This window comes from Salvelinus namaycush, chromosome 8, assembly GCF_016432855.1.
Source record: "Salvelinus namaycush isolate Seneca chromosome 8, SaNama_1.0, whole genome shotgun sequence".
NCBI lineage: Eukaryota > Metazoa > Chordata > Actinopteri > Salmoniformes > Salmonidae > Salvelinus > Salvelinus namaycush.
Window position 1 is genome coordinate 48,239,727 of NC_052314.1, and position 25,772 is coordinate 48,265,498.

The 25,772-nt window shown below is 40.6% G+C and overlaps 2 protein-coding genes across 2 annotated transcripts in view; one reads left to right on the top strand and one right to left on the bottom strand.

Moving 5' to 3' along the window:
• Positions 1-5,641: 5,641 nt before the first annotated feature.
• LOC120052771 (fatty acid-binding protein, intestinal-like) lies at positions 5,642-7,606 on the top strand. Its single transcript, XM_038999879.1, has 4 exons — positions 5,642-5,772; positions 6,181-6,353; positions 6,901-7,008; positions 7,346-7,606. The coding sequence occupies exons 1-4, from the start codon at positions 5,706-5,708 to the stop codon at positions 7,394-7,396; spliced, it is 399 nt and encodes a 132-aa protein (XP_038855807.1). The 5' UTR covers positions 5,642-5,705; the 3' UTR covers positions 7,397-7,606.
• Positions 7,607-9,381: 1,775 nt separating this feature from the next.
• The window catches only part of usp53b (ubiquitin specific peptidase 53b), a 47,574-nt gene continuing 31,183 nt past the window's right edge, over positions 9,382-25,772 (bottom strand). The window contains exons 16-17 of the mRNA XM_038998998.1: positions 17,669-18,552; positions 9,382-9,437 (exon numbers count right to left, since the gene is read on the bottom strand). Coding sequence (XP_038854926.1) covers positions 9,382-9,437; positions 17,669-18,552 — 940 coding nt within the window. The remainder of the gene's footprint in view (positions 9,438-17,668; positions 18,553-25,772) is intronic.

Sequence of the window (25,772 nt, forward strand, 5' to 3'; positions counted from 1 at the left end):
ATGGCCATGAGTCTTATCCAACTCCAGATAGAGTTCATGTGAGTAGTGGGAAGGAATTAACTCATAAATCTTTCACCTACGTCCTTTCCCCTACATTCTTGTGCTGTCCATTTCCTGAAAAGTTCCCATTGTGGAGATACAAGGTTTTCTTCCAAATAAACGAATTAACAACAGAAGCCATCTGAGTGCATTAGTCTGTCTTTCAGATTTCTGTCTTTCAAATATCATCTGGTGCGTGATGACACGGCAGCAATTTTTGCGCCAGAAATTTCACCACACAACAGCTAAACACAAAAATGCAATACACATGTTTATTACCACTCCCAAAATAAGAACTGCTTTAGTATTCCATTTCTGTGAGTGTTAGATGAGTGGTGAACTTTCTGGTGCAAAAATGGCTGCCGTGGTAATACCCACTAGATGAGATTTGAAAGAGAGAAATTTGAAAGTGGTTGCAGCAAGGTAAAATGCTGGGGATGAGTGTTTCTATGGGGGGGATCCTAGGTTATAACTCCTACTCTGCGGTAATGTGATGTATGTTTGTCAAGTCTCTCGGTTGATTTGAGGTGATTTTAGTTGATCTTTCACTGCAATCTTACATTTGTGGTGTATCCTCCCTCCATTTGCTCCCATAATCCAATCCCAACCATGGATTAGTTTATCCTGGCTCATAGGCTGCTTGCAGGGTAAGGAACCATCTTACTATTACATAAGAAATCACAACTTTAACTTAAAAGCTCTCAAAGGCAGTTGTCCTATCACTACCATGATGGCTGCTGGTAAATATTGAGAGACAACCAAACATACACTGAAAGAAATCTATAAATGTGTAAAGTGTTGTTCCCATGTTTCATGAGCTGAAATAAAAAATCCCCAAAATGTACCATACGCAAAAAAGGCTTATTTCTCTCATATTTTGTGCACATATTCGTTTACATCCCTGTTAGTTAGCATTTCTGATAGGTGTGGCATATCAAGAAGCTGATTAAACAGCATGGTCATTACACAGGTGCACCTTGTGCTGGGGACAATAAAAGGCCACTATAAAATGTGCAGTTTATTTATTATAATTTTTTACCCTTTATTTAACCAGGTAGGCCAGTTGAGAACAAGTTCTCATTTACAACTGCGACCTGGCCAAGATAAAGCAAAGCAGTGCGACAAAAACAACAATACAGAGTTACACATGGGATAAACAAACGTACAGTCAATAACACAATTAGAAAATCTGTATACAGTGTGTGCAAATGAAGTAAGGCGATAAGGCAATAAATAGGCCATAGTGGTGAAGTAATTACAATTTAGCAAATAACACTGGAGTGATATATGTGCAGATGAGGATGTGCAAGTATAAATACTGGTATAAATATTGGTGTGCAAAAGAGCAGAAAAAAACAAAAACCAAATATGGGGATGAGGTAGGTAGTTGGTTGGATGGGCTATTTACAGATGGGCTGTGTACAGGTGCAGCGATTGGTAAGCTGCTCTGACAGCCGATGCTTGAAGTTAGTGAGGGAGATATGTCTCCAACTTCAGTGATTTTTGCAATTCGTTCCAGTTATTGGCAGCAGAGAACTGGAAGGAAAGGCGGCCAAAGGAGGTGTTGGCTTTGGGAATGACCAGTGAAATATATACCTGCTGGAGCGCGTGCTACGGGTGGGTGTTGCTATGGTGACCAGTGAGCTGAGATAAGGCGGAGCTTTACCTAGCAAAGACTTATAGATGACCTGGAGCCAGTGGGTTTGGCCACGAATATGTAGCGAGGACCAGCCAACGAGAGCATACAGGTCGCAATGGTGGGTAGTATATGGGGCTTTGGTGACAAAACAGATGGCACTGTGATAGACTGCATCCAGTTTGCTGAGTTGAGTGTTGGAGGCTATTTTGTAAATCACATCGCCGAAGTCAAGGATCGACAGGATAGTCAGTTTTACGAGGGTATGTTTGCCAGAATGAGTGAAGGAAGCTTTGTTGCGAAATAGGAATCCGACTCTAGATTTAACTTTGGGTTGGAGATGCCTAATGTGAGTCTGGAAGGAGAGTTTACAGTCTAGCCAGACACCTAGGTATTTACAGTTGTCCACATATTCTGCTGGGGGCGGTGATTCAATCTACTGCAGAGATAGCCTGCATAGTTCTGTCCTACTATCCAGGTCTGTACCCAAATAATTCGAGCTTCTACTTTTAAAAATCCACCTTTCCAGAAACAAGTCTCTCACCGTTGCCGCTTGCTATAGACCACCCTCTGCCCCCAGCTGGGCCATGGACACCATATGTGAATTGATTGCCCCACATCTATCTTCAGAGCTCGTGCTGCTAGGTGACCTAAACTGGGACATGCTTAACACCCCGGCCATCCTACAATCTAAGCTTGATGCCCTCAATCTCACAAAAATTATCAATGAACCCACCAGGTACAACCCCAAATCCATAAACACGGGCACCCTCATAGATATCATCCAAACCAACTTGCACTCCAAATACACCTTTGCTGTTTTCAACCAAGATCTCAGCGATCACTGCCTCATTGCATGCATCCGTAATGGGTCTGCGGTCAAACGACCACCCCTCATCTCTGTCAAACGCTCCCTAAAACACTTCAGCGAGCAGGACTTTCTAATCGACCTGGCCCGGGTATCCTGGAAGGATATTGACCTCATCCCGTCAGTAGAGGATGCCTGGTTATTCTTTAAAAGTGCCTTGCTCACCATATTAAATAAGCATGCTCCTTTCAAAATGTTTGAACCGGGAACAGATATAGTCCTTGGTTCTCTCCAGACCTGACTGCCCTTGACCAGCACAAAAACATCCTGTGGCATTCTGCATTAGCATCGAATAGCCCCCGTGATATGCAACTTTTCAGGGAAGTTAGGAACCAATATACACAGGTAGTTAGGAAAGCTAAGGCTAGCTTTATCAAGCAGAAATGTGCATCCTGTAGTACACACTCCAAAAAGTTCTGAGACACTGTAAAGTCCATGGAGAATAAGAGCACCTCCTCTCACCTGCCCACTGCACTGAGGCTAGGAAACACTGTCACCACCGATAAATCCACTATAATTGAGAATTTCAATAAGCATTTTTCTACGGCTGGCCATGCTTTCCACCTGGCTACCCCTACCCTGATAAACAGCCCTGCACCCCCCACAGCAACTCGCCCAAGCCTCCCCCATTTCTCCTTCACCCAAATCCAGATAGCTGATGTTCTGAAAGAGCCTGCAAAATCTGGACCCCTACAAATCAGCCGGGCTAGACAATCTGGACCCTCTCTTTCTAAAATGATCTGCCGAAATTGTTGCAATCCCTATTACTAGCCTGTTCAACCCCTCTTTCGTATCGTCTGAGATTCCCAAAGATTGGAAAGCTGCCGCGGTCATCCCCCTCTTCGAAAGGGGGAGACACTTTAGACCCAAACTGCTATAGACCTATATCTATCCTACCCTGCCTTTCTAAGGTCTTCGAAAGCCAAGTTAACAAACAGATTACCAACCATTTCGAATCCCACCGTACCTTCTCCGCTATGCAATCTGGTTTCAGAGCTGGTCATGGGTGCACCTCAGCCACGCTCAAGGTCCTAAACGATATCATAATCGATAAGAGACATTACTGTGCAGCCGTCTTCATTGACCTGGCCAAGGCTTTCGACTCTGTCAATCACCACATTCTTATCGGCAGACTTAACAGCCTTGGTTTGTCAAATGATTGCCTCTCCTCCTGGTTCACAAACTACTTCTCTGATAGAGTTCAGTGTTGTCCGGACATCTGGCAGTCTCTATGGGGACTACCAGACTGCTACTAATACATCAATGATGTCGCTCTTGCTGCTGGTGTTTCTCTGTTCCACCTCTACGCAGACGACACCATTCTGTATACCTCTGGCCCTTCTTTGGACACTGTGTTAACTAACCTCCAGACGACCCATTCAATGCCATACAACTCTCCTTCCGTGGCCTCCAACTGCTTTTATATGCTAGTAAAACTAAATGCATGCTATTCAACCGATCGCTGCCCGCACCTGCCCGCCCGTCCAGCATCACTACTCTGGACGGTTCTGACTTAGAATATGTGGACAACTACAAATACCTAGGTGTCTGGTTAGACTGTAAACTCTAGAATCGGCTTCCTATTTCGCAACAAAGCATCCTTCACTCATGCTGCCAAACATACCCTCATAAAACGGACCATCCTACCGATCCTCGACTTTGGCAATGTCATTTACAAAATAGCCTCCAACACTCTACTCAACAAATTGGATGCAGTCTATCACAGTGCCATCCGTTTTGTTACCAAAGCCCCATATACTACCCACCACTGTGACCTGTACGCTCTCGTTGGCTGGACCTCGCTTCATACTCGCCGCCAAACCCACTGGCTCCAGGTCATCTACAAGTCTATGCTAGGTAAAGCCCCGCCTTATCTCAGCTCACTGGTCAACATAGCAGCACCCACCCATAGCACGCGCTCCAGCAGGTATATCTCACTGGTCACCCCCAAAGCCAATTCTTCCTTTGGCTGCCTTTTCTTCCAGTTCTCTGCTGCCAATGACTGGAACGAACTGCAAAAATCACTGAAGCTGGAGACTCATATCTCCCTCACTAGCTTTAAGCACCAGCTGTCAGAGCAGCTCACAGATCACTGCACCTGTACATAGCCCATCTGTAAATAGCCCATCCAACTACCTCATCCCCATGCTGTATTTATCTTGCTCCTTTGCACCCCAGTATCTCTACTTGCACATTCATCTTCTGCACATCTACCACTCCAGTGTTTAATTGCTATATTGTAATTACTTTGCCACCATGGCCTATTTATTGCCTTAACTCCCTCATCCTACCTCATTTGCACACACTGTATATAGACTTTGTCGACTGTATTATTGACTGTATGTTGGTTTATTCCATGTGTAACTCTGTGTTGTTGTATGTGTCGAACTGCTTTGCTTTATCTTGGCCAGGTCGCAGTTGTAAATGAGAACTTGTTCTCAACGAGCCTACCTGGTTAAATAAAGGTGAAATAAAAAGTAAAATACTACTACTCTACTACTACTGTACTACTACTACTACTACTACTACTACTACTACTAACTACTACTACTAACTACTACTACTACTACTACTACTACTACTACTACTACTACTACTACTAATTACTACTACTAATACTACTACTACTACTACTACTACTACTACTACTACTACTTGTTTACTACTACTACTACTACTACAGCAACTTCTACTACAACTACGATTTACTACTACTACTACTACTACTTGTCTACTACTACTTGTAGTAGGAGTAGGAGCAGCAGCAATAATGCTCTACTAAATAGATGGAAAACAGTGACTCGTTGTTTATAACAAAGGAACGATCCTGCACATCCGAAGCACAGCACAGATTATCTGCGGCCACAAATAACTATGTGATAGTAAAGGGCAAAGGATGTCGAAACAATAACCTTGCATATTGTATGATCATTAAAAGGACAATTCCCATTGTACCAAAACACAGCTATTGGCACTACACAGTGGAAGATCATGACTTGTGTAGCCTTGAGGAAATATGAGCTTTACACAGCCATATCAGCATATGAGATAGGGGAGAGCGATAAGAGAGTGAGCTAACACAAGCAGTGGTTTAAAAGGCCAGGTGGTAGGCTAAGGCAGGTCACTCCTTAGAGTAGAGCCAGTCCAACCCTTCCAGCAACCATGACCTACAACGGCACTTGGAAAGTAGACCGCAGCGAGAACTATGAGAAATTCATGGAGCAGATGGGTAAGAGATCAATAGTTTTTGGAAAATTAGTTTTGGGGGAAAGACACTTCGGCACAAACTGACTTTTGGTGGATGTTGAAAGCAAAGACAAGTAGGCCTACAAAATGTTTACATAAACAGGCATACAAAGTGCATTTAATGCAAATAAAGTCAATTTACTTTTTGTACCACAGGCAATTCAGTGGTGTGTTTGTATAAAAGCGATTTTTAATGCATTAAATGCCTTTAGATTAGAGGACTATGTATGTTTTCTGACATGTTATATGTACCTCGCACCTAAGGCACTGTAAAATGAATGCATAATATCTATCCACTGTAGTACATCCAAATTAAATATCTTGTATAGTCGTTTACGCATGGTTCAATTCGATTTGGAGTTGGACACATGGATTGTGTCTCTGTTCACAGGTGTCAACATGGTCAAGAGGAAGCTGGCCGCTCACGATAACCTCAAGATTACCCTTGAACAAACTGGAGACAAATTTGTCGTGAAGGAAGCCAGTTCTTTCCGCACGCTGGATTTGGAATTTACCCTGGGAGTCACCTTTGAATATGCTCTTGCAGATGGGACAATGCTATCAGTAAGCAATGCATTTATACAGTATTATATAGTATTATATTCTTGCAGCCATACATACAATGGCTGTGGAAGAGCCTAGGCATAGTTTTTATGTTGATGCATAGTGTATTCCCAGGAGAAGAAATTAGTAACAACATAATTGAATGGATGCATACCACAAATCCAAAGATTTCTATTCCTATCTGTTATTTCCAATAACAAAAGTTTATTGCATTATTTTTCTGCGCTCGAAGCTATTGAGAAGCTATTCAATACTTGATAATGAGTTGCAAAGTACAGGGCACAGTCCCATTGGCACTGTTCCAACATGTCCACACTAGGATACCAGTTAGAACACATTCACAATACATTTCTTCATTATGTACAGTTTGCTACTGTGCATATAGGAACACAGGCCTGATGAAGTATAAAACCTTTCAGCAACTAGATGAATATGATATAGAAATATTTTTCGATGTGCAGCATGACTGCAAAAAGATTACCTGGAATGTTGCCACTTGATTCTTGGACCAGTATCATGATGAAATATTTGACCTTTCACCCATCAGGGTTCATGGGGCATGGAAGGAGACATGATGAAAGGTACATTCACCAGAAAGGACAATGGAAAGGTGCTGACAACTACCAGAGCCATTGTTGGAGAGGAACTTGTACAGGTTAGTTACCCTCTCTGGAAAATTATATTTGCATGTGAAAAAAGTGTATATGCACCCTGTTTTACACACCCTAAATGAAAACATATTTACACTTCTGAAGAAGAAAACAGGCAGCAGACCTTGGCCAGAGTACAAATCAAACGCTTGAAAGTACCTAGCTTGATTTACCTTGGAGTTTGTAATGTTGGGACTATTCCATTGGTTTAATTATACAGGGCAAACCAAATCAAGTGGAGCATTTGACAGAAGTATTTGTCATGGATATGGATTTGAACCAGGTCTGGTTGTAGGATATTTTTGTTGTCACAATAAAATGTATATACTCTTCCTCCAACAGAGCTACAGCTATGATGGAGTCGAAGCCAAGAGAATTTTCAAGAGGGGTTAGAGGAAACCGATCAAACAATCCAACCACTAAGACCAGGAAGAGCTACGTTCAAATCCAGAATGATACCATTTTACAACCTTTCCTAAGCCACTGGACCACTTTAGGTCTTTGTAACGCCAACATCATTTTTAGCTGTACAAGATGCACTGTTTGTAATAGAAATGTGTAAAGCAGGTTTGATATTTTAAGTAAAGACGTTTTTTAATTATTTATGGACTGATTTTCTGAATTTCTCAATGTCCACAAAATGTATACAGATATTTCTGAATATTCAAGATTAGATGAGTACGAGCCCACTAGCGCAATACGCTATTGCCAATGACTGTGACTCACTGTTGTCAATCATCAATGGAAATCAAGTGACTGCAAAAACCAGAGGCATACAAAAAAGATTTAGTGATTGCATAATTTTAAGTTTATTAAACAATGAATAAAAATAAATGCATAGGCATCTCCAAAAATATAAAGTGTACACAGTCAGCTGTACTGTACATGTTTCTTTTCAAATGGAACATGTTAAACTTTCTCATGGAAAAAATGCAAAGGCACTCCAGATATAACAGCAGAGCAATATATACAAAGTCCATATACTCCCAAAAATACCCAGTGAGAAAAACAATTAAAACCTTTCCGCTGAAGCAAGACTTACATAAAGGAATAATAAACTGTATATTACATGAATAATTTTATGTAAAGCATTGAAATAACCAACTTCACAACAAGCAAATAAAAACACTACCAGTGAGAACTGGGAACAGTTTCATGTTGAGCTCAAAAAGATTAAAGGGGATTCATATATCAACAGCCTAGGAACATTAGTGAACAAATACTATGACATCCATTGTTGTTAGTGTCCCGGTTTGTTGAGTCTTACCCCAAATTATTTGAATGCCAAAATGTCAATACTTATTTTACCATAACAAAAATGAAATTTACCAGACATAATGGCAAAACTGTGAATTTTGAAGCAGCATGCATTTAAATAAATTACAAAAATCTAATGACAGATCACAATTGGATTACATTTTGTTTTGATGACTGAAAAAGGACAGCCAAGATCCTAAGTTTTCAATAGCTTTTTTCTCTTAAAGATTTGTGCACATAGATGCAGCACTACATTTTATGCTGATGAATGTGAAAAATTCCAATATCGGGGATATTGACTTGCATTGAATTTGTGCCATAGATGGTAAAACGTTTGTATTTGGAGACAATGGCCAGGTAAAGAAAACCAAAGCATGGATTGCTGTCTCACCTTGTCCATGGACTGCATAGACCAACATGTAATTTTGTAATTTGGGTGAACTATCCCTTTAAATGATTTTTTTCTGAAAGTAGCAGGGTCTTCTGGGACATGGGGCAAGATTCAGAAGTTTTGTTTTTGGTTCTGCCCAACCATGTAATTGCTTTACCTGTTCTTTGCACACATTGCAAATGGATAGAGGAACATTGCAATTAAAATAAATCATTATGTTAATGAATCTACATACATATCCCCAGTTAGCCGCAATGTAGTTTTGCCTATTGATGACTTAAATACCATAAAACTACAATGTAGCTCTGTTGCAATTTTTTGTAACAGGCAATGGAGTTGAGATATCTGGAAAGTTTTCAAGCGACATTTTCCTCTCACAAAGAAGCACTTTGCATGAGCAAACTAACCATAACATTTTAAATATGTAATGACACATGATCCAAGGCAATTTCCAAATGCTGCAAAATTGCAATATAAATCATGAGCTGCAGTGTTCAGAAATCCCCATGGATAAAGTACCATCCCACCTATATAAAATATTACGGATAGTTTCCTCAAGCAAACTGTCACCAACAAAGTGTTATACTGTGAAGTGTTAAAGGTTAAATGCAGCTGTTTTTATCTCAATATCAAATCATTTCTAGGTAACAACGAAGTACCTTACTGTGATTGTTTTCAATTAAAATTTAAAAAAAGAAACAAATATATCTTATTAGGAAATAGCAAATTCTCAAGCAAGGATCTTGCTAGGACTGTCTGGGAGTGATTTGAGCAGGGAGGGGAAAACTACAAAAAAAGAAAAAAAAAAAAGTTTTTTGGCGGAGAGGTATGGAACTCTCTTATTGGTCTATTAACTAATTTACTGCATGTTGATGTCACCATGGAAGGCCAATACTCCCTCCCACCAAAACAGGCAGAAATTTCAGACGCTCTTTTCAAACAGCTTACACTAAAATGGTATTCATCATTATCACAATGTCACAGTATTATTCCAACCTCATAGTGTGGAAATATATATAGAACACAGAAAAATCAAGATTTTGACTGCACTGGGCCTTTAAAGTTTTATACATTAGCATGATCTGAATGATCTGAGTGGTTTTATGGATCACCAAAACTGAAGCCATCTCCCATTGGGTTATTTACCTAGTACTTTTCTTCCTTTAACAATGTGAAATGTGAAAATGTATGTAAAAAAGTTATGGTAGAAGTTATGGTTCCTGGTTTTTGACAGGGAAATGACCCCTGACCTATCCAATGAAAACAGTATAAAATGAATTCTAATGTGAATTATATTTGTTTGGCTTCATTCAGAAACATCTAGAGGGCAACTTGCTATCAGATTTACCAACATTGAAATCAATTGCACCTTAAATTGCGATACTATGGGTGTCATTGACAAAAACGTATTGACACAATCATGCTTACATAGTGTCCAACACTTTGGCCCGGATTCAATCCGATCGTAGGTTATAGACATTGATGAAAACATATTGACACAATCATGCTAGCATAGTATCCCACACCTTGGAACACTATGCTTTTTTCAGACTTACGCTATTTTCCAATTGAGACAACATTAGCAGCATTTACCGTGAGTAGGATCTCCGTGAATGTGGGAACATTGGCTTTAAAAGCTGCAATAGCTATAACTCGCGATCATATTGAATCCCTGCCGTTATCTTCTCACTAAATAAATACAATAAATAATAACAACTTAAAGGATATTTTTGCTGTTTTCAAACTTACCTCTATTTTTTCCACTTACTCTGAAAGTAGTCTATGGGGCCAAAGAAACTGTCATCCACAGGTTTGATTTGTTTAAATAGCCACTATTAACAATTGGAGTGATAGGGGCAAGCTCACCATGTTCAAAATTGCGCGACCAAATCAACTCAAACACCTTCAAATCACTGGTGCGAAGGTGAACGGCAAGGCACTGGAGTGACAAACCACCCTTGCTGTCTCTGTCTGGCCGGCTCCCCTCTCTACACTGGCTTGCTAGTGCTCTCCCATTCCGTCCCTAGGAGAGGTGCATCACGTCGTGCTAGGCTTTTTTCACTATACTCAACGTTACCTTCCTGTCCGGTTTTGCGCCCCCTTGGGCTCGTGTGGTGGGGGAGATCTTTGTGGGCTATACGCCGCCTTGTCTCAGGGTAGTAAGTCGGTGGTCTGTTGATATCCTTCGAGTGGTGTGGGGGCTGTGCTTTGGCAAAGTGGGTGAGGTTATATCGTGCCTGGTTGGCCCCGCCTGGGGGTATCGTCGGACAGGGCCACAGTGTCCCCCGACCCCCCGTCTCAGTCTCAGTCTCCAGTATCTATGCTGCAATAGTCTATGTGCCGGGGAGCTATGGTCAGTCTGTCCTATCTGGTGTAATTCTCCTGTCCTATCTAGTGTCCTGTGTGATCTAAGGTATGCTCCCTCTAATTCTCCCATCTCTCTCTCACTCTCTCCCCTCCCGGAGGACCTGAGCCCTAGGACCATGCCTCAGAACTACCTGGCCTGACAACTCCTGGCTGTCCCTGTCCCCAGTCCACCTGGTTGTGCTGCTGATCCAGTTTCTGCTGCTCTGCCTGGAACCCTGACCTTTTCACCGGACCGGTTACCTTATCCCGAAACTGCTCTTTCGACCCTCTCTTTCCCGCTCTCTCTCTCTCGACCTGTCTTGACCACTGAATGCTCGGCTATGAAAAGCCAACTGACATTTACTCCTGAGGTGCTGACCTATAGCATCCTCTATAACCACTGTGATTAATATTTGACCTTGCTGGTCATCTTTGGAACATTTGAACATCTTGAAGAACAATCTGGCCTTAATGGCCATGTAATCTTATAATCTCTACCCGGCACAGTCAGAAGAGGACTGGTTCCTCTCTATGTTTCTTCCTAGGTTCCTGCTTTTCTAGGGAGTTTTTCCTAGCCACCTTGCTTCTACACCTGCATTGCTTGCTTTGGGGTTTTAGGCTGGGTTTCTGTATACACACTTTGTGACATCTGCTAATGTAAAAAGGTCTTTATAAAGATATTTGATTGATTGAAGTTACTTAGAGGTGATTTTGCCACAAATTCTGAACATAGTGAGCTTTCCCCTATCATTCCTTTTACCTTTTGGTTAGCAGTGGCTAAAGTTGGTCAAGTTAGCAGTTGTTGAAATAAATCTGATGTCTCTCCTGGCCTATAAAGTACTTGCATGGTACTGTATGTGGAAAAATTGAGGCAGGTCAAAAAAGTGAAAATATCATTTAAGTAGACCCAATAACATAAACCAATTGGAATTTGGATGTCGGTTGGATACAAATGTAAAGTATGCCATGCGCATGCTCATACTGTACACATCACTATTGTTACCTCTTTATAAGTCCTCATGCAGGTTGGCTAATGCAGGTTGGCTAACATTATTACAGTTGTCTATTTAGCAGGATAACAAGTATACAAACACAATGTTGGTGTTTGTATTATGAGATTGCTGAATTTGCCGCTTATATTCGGAAACAGAATTTGTGTTGGCTACACAATCAGAGATGCACATTACCTTAAACCAAAAGGTATAGAGTGTATACTCAACAGGTAATCATTATATTTGACTGTATTATGCCTTGGACTGCCCTTTCCAACTTCCAACTCATCTATCAACATAGATACATTTTTTCTCTGACAGTGGACTATCAAACTGTATCTTACTTTAAAATACATATAAGTACTTCAGTAAACCACAGTGCATCAGTGATTTGACATTTGACACTGATTACAGTTGAAGTTCTGGGAGCAACACTTTTCCAGCCAGCAGACTCTTTGGCATCCAGTTCAATAGCTTATTTTAGATGGACATCAGACCTAGGAGTAAGAAGAGGACAGTAGATTATTATGACAGTAGATTATATGTGTACGCCATGAATACATTTTCACTGTTTACATTAAAAAAGATATGCCATTTAGCAGACGCTTTTATCCAAAGCATACATACATTGTTTATGTATGGGTGGACCTGGGAATTGAAACCACTGTCCTGGTGTTGCAAGCGCCATGCTCTTAACAACTGAGCAACAGAGGACATCATTACCAATGTGTGTTATAGAGCTTGTTGCTAAAAACCTTTCTTGTCCTTACACACTTCTTGTATTGCAGACCTGGGTAAAATATCTGTCAATGTCAAATATTTTAAAATACATTTCATTTCATTCGTTTCATTTCATTTGGTTGAGTACAATGAAACCAATGCAATAACACTAGAAGTGCACCACACAAACTATATATTTTTGATTAAAACCTCTTGAGCCTATGGGGGGTGCTATTTCGACTTTGGAAAAATGTGTTCCCAAATTAAACTGCCTCATACTCAATTCTTGCTCGTACAATATGCATATTATTATTACTATTGGATAGAAAACACTCTCTAGTTTCTAAAACCGTTTGAATTATTTCTCTGAGTGAAACAGAACTCATTCTGCAGCACTTTTCCTGTCAGGGAGTGAGATTTCAGAAATCGAGGTCCCTGTTCTGAGGTCAGTTTATAAGTCCCCATGTAAGCCATCGGGCTACATGCACTGCATACGTCTTCCTCTAGATGTCAGTAAGCGGGGAGAATTTGAATGGAGTGGATTGCGCAATCTGGGACCTTATATAAGACCCTGGAGCGGAAGTACCGTCCTTTTCAACGTTGCGCCTGGCGCAGTAGGGACATCAGAGTGGCCTCCTGCCAAGCTTTCGTTTTGCCAGTTCTATATCTCCGGTCAGGTTTTTATTCGTTATAGTTGTTAAAGACATCATAAGGTAGTTAATTTAAACCGACTTATAGCAATTTATATCAGTTTATTGCGATTTTCTGGCATTTCTTTGTGACGCGCTTTCAAGAGTTGGACACCTTTCCGGCACATGCCGAACGTTAGCGGCTATTTCGACAGGACAAGAGGACAGCTTTCAACCAAAAGACGATTGTTCTGGACAAAGGACACCTTTCCCAAGATTCTGATGAGAGTTCATCGAAAAGTAAGAACTATTTATGCTGATAATTCATTGTTCTGTTGAAAAATGTCAAATGCATAAGACGCCATTTCTTGCAGTGTAGCCTTGCGTTATCGCACCCTGTATTGCACAGTAACGTTAATTTTAAAAATGTAATTCAGCGATTGCATTAAGAACTAATTTGTCTTTCAATTGCTGTCCAACCTGTATTTTTTTAGTCAAGTTTATGAATAGTTTTCGATAAGAATAGGTGTCTTTCCAAGATGGCGCCGGACAGATTGCTTGAGTATTTGGACACTATTTTCATTGTATAAGCACGATTTGTGCCGCTAAATATGCACATTTTCGAACAAACTCTATATGCATTGTGTAATATGATGTTACAGGACTGTCATCTGAAGAATTCTGAGAAGGTTAGTGAAAATTAATATATTTTGGTGGTGAATACGTTATCGCTATGTTTGGCTGGAATCAATGCTGTTGTGTGGTTTGCTACTGTGCTAAGCTAATATAACGCTATATTGTGTTTTCGCTGTAAAACACTTAGAAAATCTGAAATATTGTCTGGATTCACAAGATCTGTGTCTTTCAATTGCTGTACGCTGTGTATTTTTAAGAAATGTTTTATGATGAGTAATTAGGTAATACACGTTGCTCTCTGTAGTTATTCTAGTCGAGTTGTGATGGTGGCTGCAATGGTAAACTATGATTTATACCTGAAATATGCACATTTTTCTAACAAAACATATGCTATACAATAAATATGTTATCAGACTGTCATCTGATGAATTTGTTTCTTGGTTAGTGGCTATTTATATCTTTATTTGGTCGAATTTGTGATAGCTACTGATGGAGTAAAAAACTGGTGGAGTAAAAAAAATGGTGTCTTTTGCTAACGTGGTTAGTTAATAGATTTACATATTGTGTCTTCCCTGTAAAACATTTTAAAAATCAGAAATGATGTCTGGATTCACAAGATGTGTATCTTTCATCTGGTGTCTTGGACTTGTGATTTAATGATATTTAGATGCTAGTATTTACTTGTGACGCTATGCTAGGCTATGCTAGTCAGCTTTTTTACTGGTGGGGGTGCTCCTGGATCCGGGTTTGGGAGGAACTAGAAGTTGATTAACAGATATTTTAAAGTATTTAAAGTATTCAACCTATGTATTTGATCTAAGTCTGGTTTATTGGTTGTGCATTTTTCAGCTCTTGTTTTTGCTTGTTTAAGTTTACATTTGAGTAATTTAGCAGACACTTGTATTCAGAGCAGCTTAGTTAGTGCATTTATCTTAAATGCAGCCGTTTATATATCAATATCAACTCGTCTCTGGGTAACAATTAAGTACCTTACAGTAATAGATTTCCATTAAAATGGGCAAAAATAGCTTTTTAGCAAAATTGACTTTTCTCAAACAAAACTTTTGCTAGAATATTTTATTTGTCAAACGTCAATCATCATGTCACCAGAATAAGACCTTCAATATTTATTGTAAAGGAGCATCAAGAAGTTCATCATAACTTATTATATATAGCCTAAACTTTGTCGGTTTACCGAGTTGTAGTGGGAGGACCACACACACCATATCATCGCGTGACTCCAAGTTTACTTCGATACGATGGTTATTATATCAATATATCTGTATAAAGGCTTTTCCGCCGACATTTCTCGCATGATACATTTTACAGACACAAAATTCACACTTCGAATAAACACATTATCTGTCGGCATTTATACAATTGTATCGAAACTGCTCCCATCACAGCTGTGGATGGAAACATGGTTACTGTAAGCAAACATTTCCTCAATAAGTAGCAAAGTCAGTGCTTGTCCTGAGTAGTGGTATTGAACAGCTTAAATTCTAGTATACAGATGAATATATGTATTTATTTTATTTAACCTTTATTTAACTAGGCAAGTCAGTTAAGAACAAATTCTTATTTACAATGACGGCCTACCAAAAGGCAAAAGGCCTCCCGTGGGAACGGAGCCTGGGAATAAAATAAATACAATATAAATATAGGACAAAACACACATCACAACAATAGAGACAACACAACACCACATAAAGAGACCTAAGACAACAACATAGCAAGGCAGCAACACATGACAACACAGCATGGTAGCAGCACAACATAACAACAACATGGTAGCAACACAACATGGTAGCAGCACAAAAGATGGTACAAACATTATTGGGCACAGTCAACAGCACAACGGTCAAGAAGGTAGAGACAACAATACATCACACAAAGCAGCCACCTCTGTCAGTAAGAGTGTCCATGATTGAGTCTTTGAATGAAGCGATTGAGATAAAACTGTCCAGTTTGAGTGTTTGTTGCAGTTCGTTCCAGTCGCTAGCTGCAGCGAACTCAGGGATGTGTGTGCTTTGGGGACCTTTAACAGAAATTGACTGGCAGAACGGGTGTTGTATGTGGAGGATGAGGGCTGCAGAAGATATCTCAGATAGGACGGAGTGAGACCTAAGGGTTTTTTATAAATAAGCATCAACCAGTGGGTCTTGCGACAGGTATACAGAGATGACCAGTTTACAGAGGAGTATAGAGTGCAGTGATGTGTCCTATAAGGAGCTTTGGTGGCAAATCTGATGGCCGAATGGTAAAGAACGTCTAGCCGCTCGAGAGCACCCTTACCTGCCGATCTATAAATGATGTCTCCGTAGTCTAGAATGGGAAGGATGGTCATCTGAATCAGGGTTAGTTTGGCAGCTAGGGTGAAAGAGGAGCGATTTCGATAGAGGAAACCAAGTCTAGATTTAACTTTAGCCTTTGATATGTGCTGAGAAGGACAGTGTACCGTCTAGCCATACTCCCAAGTACTAGTATGAGGTGACTACATCAAGCTCTAAACCCTCAGAGGTAGTAATAACACCTGTGGGAAGAGGGGAATTCTTCTTACCAAAGCACATGACCTTTGTTTTGGAGGTGTTCAGAACAAGGTTGAGGGTAGAGAAAGCTTGTTGGACACTAAGAAAGCTTTGTTGTAGAGCAATTAGCACAAAATCCGGGGAGGGGCCAGCTGAGTATAAGACTGTATCATCTGCATATAAATGGACGAGAGAGCTTCCTTCTGCCTGAGCTATGTTATTGATGTAAATTGAGAAAAGCGTGGGGCCTAGGATTGAGCCTTGGAGTACTCCCTTGGTGACAGGCAGTGGCTGAGACAGCAGATCTTCTGACTTTATACACTGCACTCTTTGAGAGAGGTAGTTAGCAAACCAGGCCAAAGACCCCTCAGAGACACCAATACTCCTTAGCTGGCCCACAAGAATGGAATGGTCTACCGTATCAAAAGCTTTGGCCAAGTCAATAAAAATAGCAGCACAATATTGCTTAGAATCAAGGGCAATGGTGACATCATTGAGGACCTTTAAGGTTGCAGTGACACATCCATAACCATATATACATTTATATATACAGTATATGTAAATATATATATAGAGATTTTTTACTGCATTAAATTAATGTGTCCTCATCATCACCAGTGAAATGAAATTACTTTGTGCCTGCCCTTCTCTCACTGATTTTGACCCAGGAGAGTGCATCATGTCATGCTGTAATGCACAAAATAAACTGCATCTGTATGCATAAAAGGATCTGGTAGCGGAGCCATCAAAAAGGTGCTGATAAGAGGAACTGTGATACATGGTAATTCCTGAAAGGTCACAGCGTATCACTTACCAGGTAATATCGTCACAAATAGCCACGCTCATCTAGTCCTTTGGCTGTCACTGGGTTCCATTTTGCAGTGGGCTTATTGCTGTTATGGCCTGTTTTTGTGGAAAAAATAAAACAATACAGATATAGATGAACTCAATGCAAAAACACACATGAAAAATATATATATATATTTTTTTTTACAGATGACGTCAAAGCTAATTTTGGGCAGATGCCAGCATTTAAAATATTTGGATGCTTTATATTTCTACTTAGAGTTGTAAGTTTACTGTTGAGACCACGTGTTTTGGAACAGTGTACTGTACATGACTGCCCGTAGGTGTTTTTACAAGCCGCTGTGACTGTCCAAGCTTACCTGCATCAGGCCGGGTTTTGGGTGGGTCTAGCATGGAGTGTGTGTTTGCGGGGTGCAGGTGGTGGCTGGGGTGTTCTCGGGGCTCCGTTGGTGCTTTGGGCACGATAGCTGAGAGTAGGAGGGGTCGCTGGTGATGGTACTTAAGTCTGTACGTGTCTGTCATGCAATTGTCCACGCTGAAGTACGTGGTGAGGGAAACCCCTTGGGCTACCGCTGACTCGGGTCCAGGTGGCCTGCAGATGGGGAGCCTCTCCTCGCTTTCGCCCGACGACGGGTTGCTCCTTTCTGGGTCCGAGCCCGACTTGGAGCTGGCACCCGACGAGGGCCTCTGCAGAGGGCCATTGAATTCCGACCTCTGGTTGGGGCTGGGGGTATGTGAGGCCGGGGTGGGCCGGACGCTGGGCCGGGGGCTGGTCTGGGAGGGCTCTTGGAGTAGCCTGGGACGGAAGCAATGGCGGCCAACATCCCCCTGGTGAGGGGAGGCTCGCTGGGCGGCTTTAGGGTGAGGCAGTGGCGGCATGGAGGGCTGATGTTGAGATGAGGGCTCTTCTAGTTCGATATGGGGGGGTTGGTGGAAGGCCAGGTGGTGGGGGGGACAGGGGCAGGGAGACTCGGACAGAAGGGGCTTGATGTTGCTGGAGCGGTAGGCACTGTCCTCTGGTTCCGAGAGATTTCCAGCTAGGTCGTCAGAGCTGTTCCACTCCGAGCTGCTGGTTTTACCCAAGCGCCGCACGGCGGGGCTGTCGCCATGGTGACCACCTCTGTTGTTGTTACTCATCTCTGGCGATCCCATCATGTGACTGCTCCTGTTGTCTGAGGAGCTAGCGTCCCTCTCTGGACCAGCTCCTTTCTTAGAACTGCCGGAGCTGTATCTACATTTTCGTCTGTAGAATAGAATACAATAGAATAGAAGTGCACAAAATATGGATGTACACATTGACAATTAACAGTAAACATATGAATAACAATAACAATATCCAAGTTGGTACATTACCTTGAACTTGGACTACTTTTCAGGAGATGTGAAACTTGATGGTCGCAGTTCTTTCCCTGAGTTGTCAGTTGATTTTTGCCTAGAAAACAAATAGACAAAGCTGACTCACTGCTTAGGACAAAATTAAAATGAAACTCCAAAATCATGCAATCACCAACATTTCATGGAGTTATTTATTTACATTATTTATAAAGTATAGGTAGTTTTCCCCCCACAATAAATCTTGATATTTTGTCCAAAAGGGAAAAGTAATACAACTTGGGGGTGATTCCATTGAATAAATTCAATCAACAGTTAATCAGGTCTATTTATTCATGATTTCTAAATTAGGAATAAGTATTTGACATTTTCATTTAAACCTCAATTTTCTAGAGACAGATAGAAACTGACACCTAATCGCAGAGAAGAGAAATAACAAACAGAGAAACACACAGGAGAGACATTAGAGCGAGGGAGAAAGTGAGAGAAAGAAAGAAAGAGAGAAAGAGAGAAAGAGAGAGAGAGAGATAGAGAGAAAGAGAGAAAGAGAGAGAGAGAAAGAGAGAAAGAGAGAGAAATAGGGAATGGCCTATTTTCAGGGAGATAGCCTATTTCTCTCACAGTGTCAGTGAGTTGGGAGAGTAAAAGCATTTCTGTTTTTCTGACGCACGGTGGCAGCACAGTGTTGATCTCCACCGCCATTGTCCCTGCCGCCGGATCGACCAATCGGCAGACGGGCCAGTACAGCAGGAGGCAGTATGCATGCTAAATTCATCCACTTTAAAAATAGAAGCGTCTTTCCCCCCCCCACTGACCTAGAGGTCCATGCAAGGATAAAAGCTGTGGGAGTCGGTTTGGCTCTAGATTCACACAGGCTTGACTGTAGAAGGAAGCATTGCTTGCTATAAGCTAACGTATTCAGGTAAAGGGATAAAACATGTTCAACTCTATGCTCTTGCATAAAACAATGAAAGAGTGCTTGCAGTCAACACTCGATCACATGAAAATTTGAAAAAGGGGCCAGCACTCACTTGATTCAGTTACAATAAAAGCTTTTCAATAGCTTAGCTTTTATATATATTTACGGGGAGCATGACCTACTAGAGCACACAGTGCTCTACACACAAGCTAATATATTAACAACAATGACTAAGGTGGAAACAGTCAAGTCCAGCTGTGGCATCTGAACAAGCATTTGGGGATTACTGTCAGATTAATGAATGTGGAGGGGTTTAGTGGGTGAACAGGTTAAATCAACAGGTGGACATTCTAGAGACATACAGACAACCAGCGCACAATCCAAAATGACATTCTGTTTTACATTTATTCACCCCATACTGCGTTTTCATTTTTTTTTTGTGTGACTAAAATGGCCTCTTTAGCCTCTGAACCACACATAGGATAAAACGTAACTAAAATGCCATACTCTGGCCCCTCAATAATAAGATCAAGCTCTCAACATGACAACAACAAATTATAGTCAGGATGTTACTGCATTTTTATATTTTGCCTAGCCTCATTCTCCGTGTGGAAAATAGTCAGAAACCTACAGTAGTACACAACACATATCCTACTGTACACTACACATGTCTGATAGAGTTTGATGTGACACTTACAGTACCGCTATTTACAGTAGCAACAGTTGGCCATTTGTTAGCTCGGCTCAAAATCTATTTCCACGCTAGGTTTATTTAGCGTTTTCTTCTCGGAAATCATCATGTTTTTTAAATAGCTAGTGCAGATCAGAACGTAAGAGATTTGAAGGGCTTGGTTTTGCATGACTCACCAGGGCTGTGCAATCATGACAAAAATCCTTTGCGTTTAGGGCCTATTGCCCCCATATTCAGTTGGCCATAATCTAGCACCATTAAATCAGGGGATCAAAATGAAAAGTCCCTTAATCTGCTTTTCCTTCTTTTTTAAAGCCTATGTTTCCCTGAAACATTGGTATGGGGGAGGGGAAGATAATACTGATATATCTCTTTTCAAAACACTAAGGATTTTGTCTTTGCTCGGATGTAAATACAACGTCATCTTATAATACAGTTTGAACATTTTAGCAAGGGTTGAACTATGATAGTGTGATGAAAATGAAGTATAACATTTCCATCACAATAGATAGAAGATACATTATGTATTGTATTGACTTAGAACTATTACTATGATTTTGCAGTTATAATGCTAGATCTATGTAAGAATAAACATTTTTTCAAGTGTTCTGAGAGATTTGTTATGAATGCAACTCTTTGGGTACAGTTTGAAATATGAAAAAATATTTTCACATGACCCTCCCCTTGCACTGTAAAATGTTCTGCACACCCTCCCCCTCATAAAATTAAATAAAAAAATAATTATTACCACCATAAGTAACAATAACTGTAGCAACCTTGTGTTTATAAACGTGGATATCGTCTTTAGAAGGTTGAGGGTTCGCCGACCACCACGGACAAGCTCACTCTCCCTGCCTGTATCTTTACACTACGACAAGAGCCAGCTGCAGACAATGATCAGCTACTGTAGGGGGAAATCATATTTTCAAAATGTTGATTCTATATTTATAATGATATAAAATATATGCAATGAATTTTCCACCAACAGGTTTCTATGCCAATGCACCACACACAACCAATAAGCAAGACATAACTGCATACCGATTACCAACTTCAAGCACTTATCATCATGGTTTGTGTCTTCAACACCACAACCAAGTAGAGTACGTCAGTCTCGGAAAAACAGAAAATACATTTTTTTTGTGTTTTGTAAAAGTTGTCTCTTTACATTAATTGAATAGCCGTGAAGCAGTTTGGATTATGGAATGATATTCAAGTGGAGTGGATGAACGTGAGAAGATAGCTGACGGGAGACTTTTGAAGTAGCCTAATCAGATTAAAACACTGTGACTAGTTGTGTTTATGCCACACATAAAAGGTAAGACATTTAAAAAGTGAAATTACTAATATTTAGGCTATATTGAAGTGTTAGGTTCTAGGTCAAAGAATAGCCGCTCGGATCGGAAAGGAGGCAGAACACTTGTTATACTTTTGTGAGGACAGACACTGGGAGACGAAAAGCAAGTACAGGGAGTGATTTAATAGATACACGGACATATAACAAAACAAGAACAGCGTCTGGACAGGGGGAAAAAAAACAACATTAATGCAGACAATGGGAAGAAACTGAGGAAGTGACAGATATAGGGGAGGCAATCAATAAAGCAATAGAGTCCAGGTGAGTCCCATGAAGCGCTGACACGCGTAACGATGGTGACAGGTGTGTGTAATGGTGGGCCGAGCGCCAGAAAGGGGGAGCGGGAGCAGGCGTGACAACTTTCCTGAATAATGGGCCTGCTGGGAGCATAGGCCTATGTGGACACTATATAGGACGACTTCGGAGAATGATGATCGGCAACAGACAGCGCATTAGTATCAGAAGTAAAAATACCGCCAGACTGTCCTGCTTACTGTGCCTTTCTATAATCTGTCCTGAGTAGACCCACAACTGATCATAATGGAATGAATGGAATGAAACATTCAAATAACAGGGCTTTTGCACCATTACAATTTACTCAATTGTACTCTCTTGTGGATTCATATTGAACATTTGTGAAGATTTGAATATTTTTTTGTGTGGTGTGATTGATAGTTAACCTATTGCAGATCTTGACAAAAGATTAACCTACCACGATTGTCACTATGGATGGAAGGCAGTATAGACAGTTGACTGGTAGACTACCCAGCTAGCACATAACGTTCTGAGAACCATATGTTTCTTAGAGCTTGGTGAGTGCGTGGTTGTCCTATGGTTATTTTGCATACAACCTTCCCAAAACATTCTGGGAATGGTGCAGGATACCCAGCTACTGTAGCACATACACTATATATAGAGAAGTATTTGGACACCCCTTCAAATTAGTGGATTTAGCTATTTCAGCAACACTCATTACTGACAGATGTAGAAATTTGAGCACACAGCCATGCAATCTCCATTGAAAAACATTGGAAGTAGAATGGCCTTACTGAAGAACTCAGTGACTATCAATGTGGCACTGTCATAGGATACCACCTTTCCACCAAGTCATTTCATGACATTTATGTCCTGCAAGAGCTTCCCCAGTCAACTGTAAGTGCTATTATTGTGAAATGGAAACGTCTAGGAGCAACGAAGTGGTAGGCCACACAAGCTCACAGAACAGGACCACTGAGCGCTGAAGCATGTAGATGTCCTCGGTTGTAACACTCACTACCGAGTTCTAAACTCTACAAAAGCTGCCAGGAGCTTCATGAAACGGGTTTCCTTGGCCGAGCAGCCGCACACAAGCCTAAGATCACCATGCGCAATGCCAAGCGTAGGCTGGAGTGGTGTAAAGCTTGCCGCTATTGGACTATTGGAATCTGCCCCAATGCATAGTGCCAATTGTAAAGTTTGGAGGAGGAGGAATAATGGTCTTGTTCAGGCTAGGCCCCTTGGTTCCAGTGAAGGGAAATCTTAACACTACAGCATACAGCATACGATGACATTCTAGACGTGCCAACACTTTGAGGAAGGCCCTTTCCCATTTTACCATGACAATGCCCCCGTGCACAAAGCGAGGTCCATACAGAAATGGTTGGTTGAGATCATGTTGAAGGACTTCACTGGCCTGCACAGAGCCCTGACCTCAAACCCCATCAAACACCTTTGGGATGAATTGGGACGCCGACTGCAAGCCAGGCCTAATGACCCAACATCAGTGCTCGACCTCACTAATTCTGTTATGGCTGAATGGAAGCAAGTCCCGTAGCAATTTTTCAACATCTAGTGGAAAGCCTTACCAGAAGAGTGGAGGCTGTTATAGCAGCAAAAGGGGAACCAATTCCATATTAATGCCCATGATTTTGGAATGAGATGTTCGATGAGCAAGTGTCCACATACCTTTGGTCATGTAGTGTAACATTCTGAGAACCATATGTTTCTTAGGTGGGAATTACAGTACTTCAGCATAACGTTTCCTACAGATTTCCCCATGGTTCTATTTAAAGTAATGTTCTCAAATTGTTCCGAGACCGTTAAGAAACAATGTTATTCTGTTAGAATTTCAGTACTTCAGCAGAACGTTTTCTACAGGTTTCCTCATGGTCCTATTTAAAGTCATGTTCTCAGAATGTTCGGAGAACATTAAGAAAAAACATTCTTCTGTGGGAATTTCAGTACTCCAGGATATTATTTTCTGCAGGTTTCCTGATGGTGATATATATTAAGTAATGTTTTCAGAACATTAGGAAAACTTTCCATTAAAAAAACACAAAAAAACATTACTGACGTTCAAAGAACATGCTAAGAATGTCATTTAAAAATAGATACAGTTCCTAGAGAAAGTATTCACACCCCTTGACTTTTTCAAAATGTTGTAGTATTACAGCCTGAATTTAAAAATGATTAAATTGAGACTTGTGTCACTGGCCTACACACAATACCCCAAAATGTCAAAGTGGAATTATGTTTGTAGAAATGTTTACAAATTAATAAAAAATTTAAAGCTGAAATGTCTTGACTCAATAAGTATTCAACCCCTTTATTATGGCAAGCCGAAATATGTTCAGGAGTAAACATTTTCTTAACAAGTCATAGTGTTTAACATGATTTTTGAATGACTACCTAATCTCTGTACCCCACACATACAAATATCTGTATAGGTCCTTCAGTTGAGCAGTGAATTTCAAACTCTGATTCAACCACAAAGACCAGGGAGATTTTCCAATGCCTTGCAAAGAAGGGCACCTATTGGTAGATGGGTAAAACAAAAAAAGCAGATATCGAATATCCCTTTGAAGATGGTGAAGTTATTAATTACACTTTGGATGGTGTATAAATATACCCAGTCACTACAATTTACACCTAAAATGACATACCCAAATCTAACTGCCTGTAGCTCAGGACCTGAAGCAAAGATATGCATATTATTGATACCATTTGAAAGGAAACACTTTGAAGTTTGTGGAAATGTGAAATTAATGTAGGAGAATATAACACATTAGATCTGGTAAAAGATAATACAAACCAAAAACATGTGTTTTCAATTTTTTTTTCATCATCTATGAAATGCAAGAGAAAGGCCATAATATAATATTGCAGTTTAGATGCTATTTAGATTTTGGCCACTAGATGGCAGCAGCGTGTGTGTGCAAAGTTTAAGATTCATCCAGTGAAGCATTGCAATACTGCACAGTATATTGTATCAAGTCTGCCCAAATGTGCCGAATTAGTCAATTGATACATTTTCAAGTACATAACTATAGAGAACATACAAAAATGTTATGGTAATACAACATTTAAGTTTACACACTCCCAGGAATGTCATACATGATGGAGCTTATACGCCAACTTTCACAAATCTAGATGGCCGGGCAGGGTGGGTGTGGAGCCAGAGACAGCAGGGGTTGAAACTGTAGAACCCAGTTCCTACATTTGAATATAAAAAATTATTTTATCAAACAAAACTATGCTACATTTTATCTCTGGGACCCTGAGGATGACAAATCAGAGCAAGATTACTGAATGTAAGTACACTATTTACCTTCAGAGGTAAATTGTTGTGCACTATCCTCAGACAATAGCATGGTATTTTTTCACTGTAATAGCTATTGTAAATTGGACAGTGCAGTTACATGAACAAGCATTTAAGCTTTCTGCCCATATAAGACGTGTCTACTGTATCTCCTGGAAAGTTTGCTGTTACTTACAACGTCATTCTAGTCACATTAGCGCACGTTAGCGCATGTTAGCATCAACCATCCCGGTACAGGGACACCGATCCCGTAGAGGTTCCTAACTCAGTTGCTGATATTCAAAAACAGGCATCCTGTTTAAAACAATGCACTAAAGTGAAACTGCAAAAAATGTGGCAAAGAAATGAACTTCCTGTCCTGAATTCAAAGCGTTATGTTTGGGGAAACTCCAACAGAACACATCACTGACTCTACATATTTTCAAGCATGGTGGTGGCTGCATCATGTTATGGGTATGCTTGTCATGAGAAAGGACGAGGGAGGTTTGTAGGATAAAAAGTAACAGAATAGAGCTAAGCATAGGCAAAAGTGGGAGACAAATTCACCTTTCTGTAGGACAATAACTTAAAACAAAAGGCCAAATATA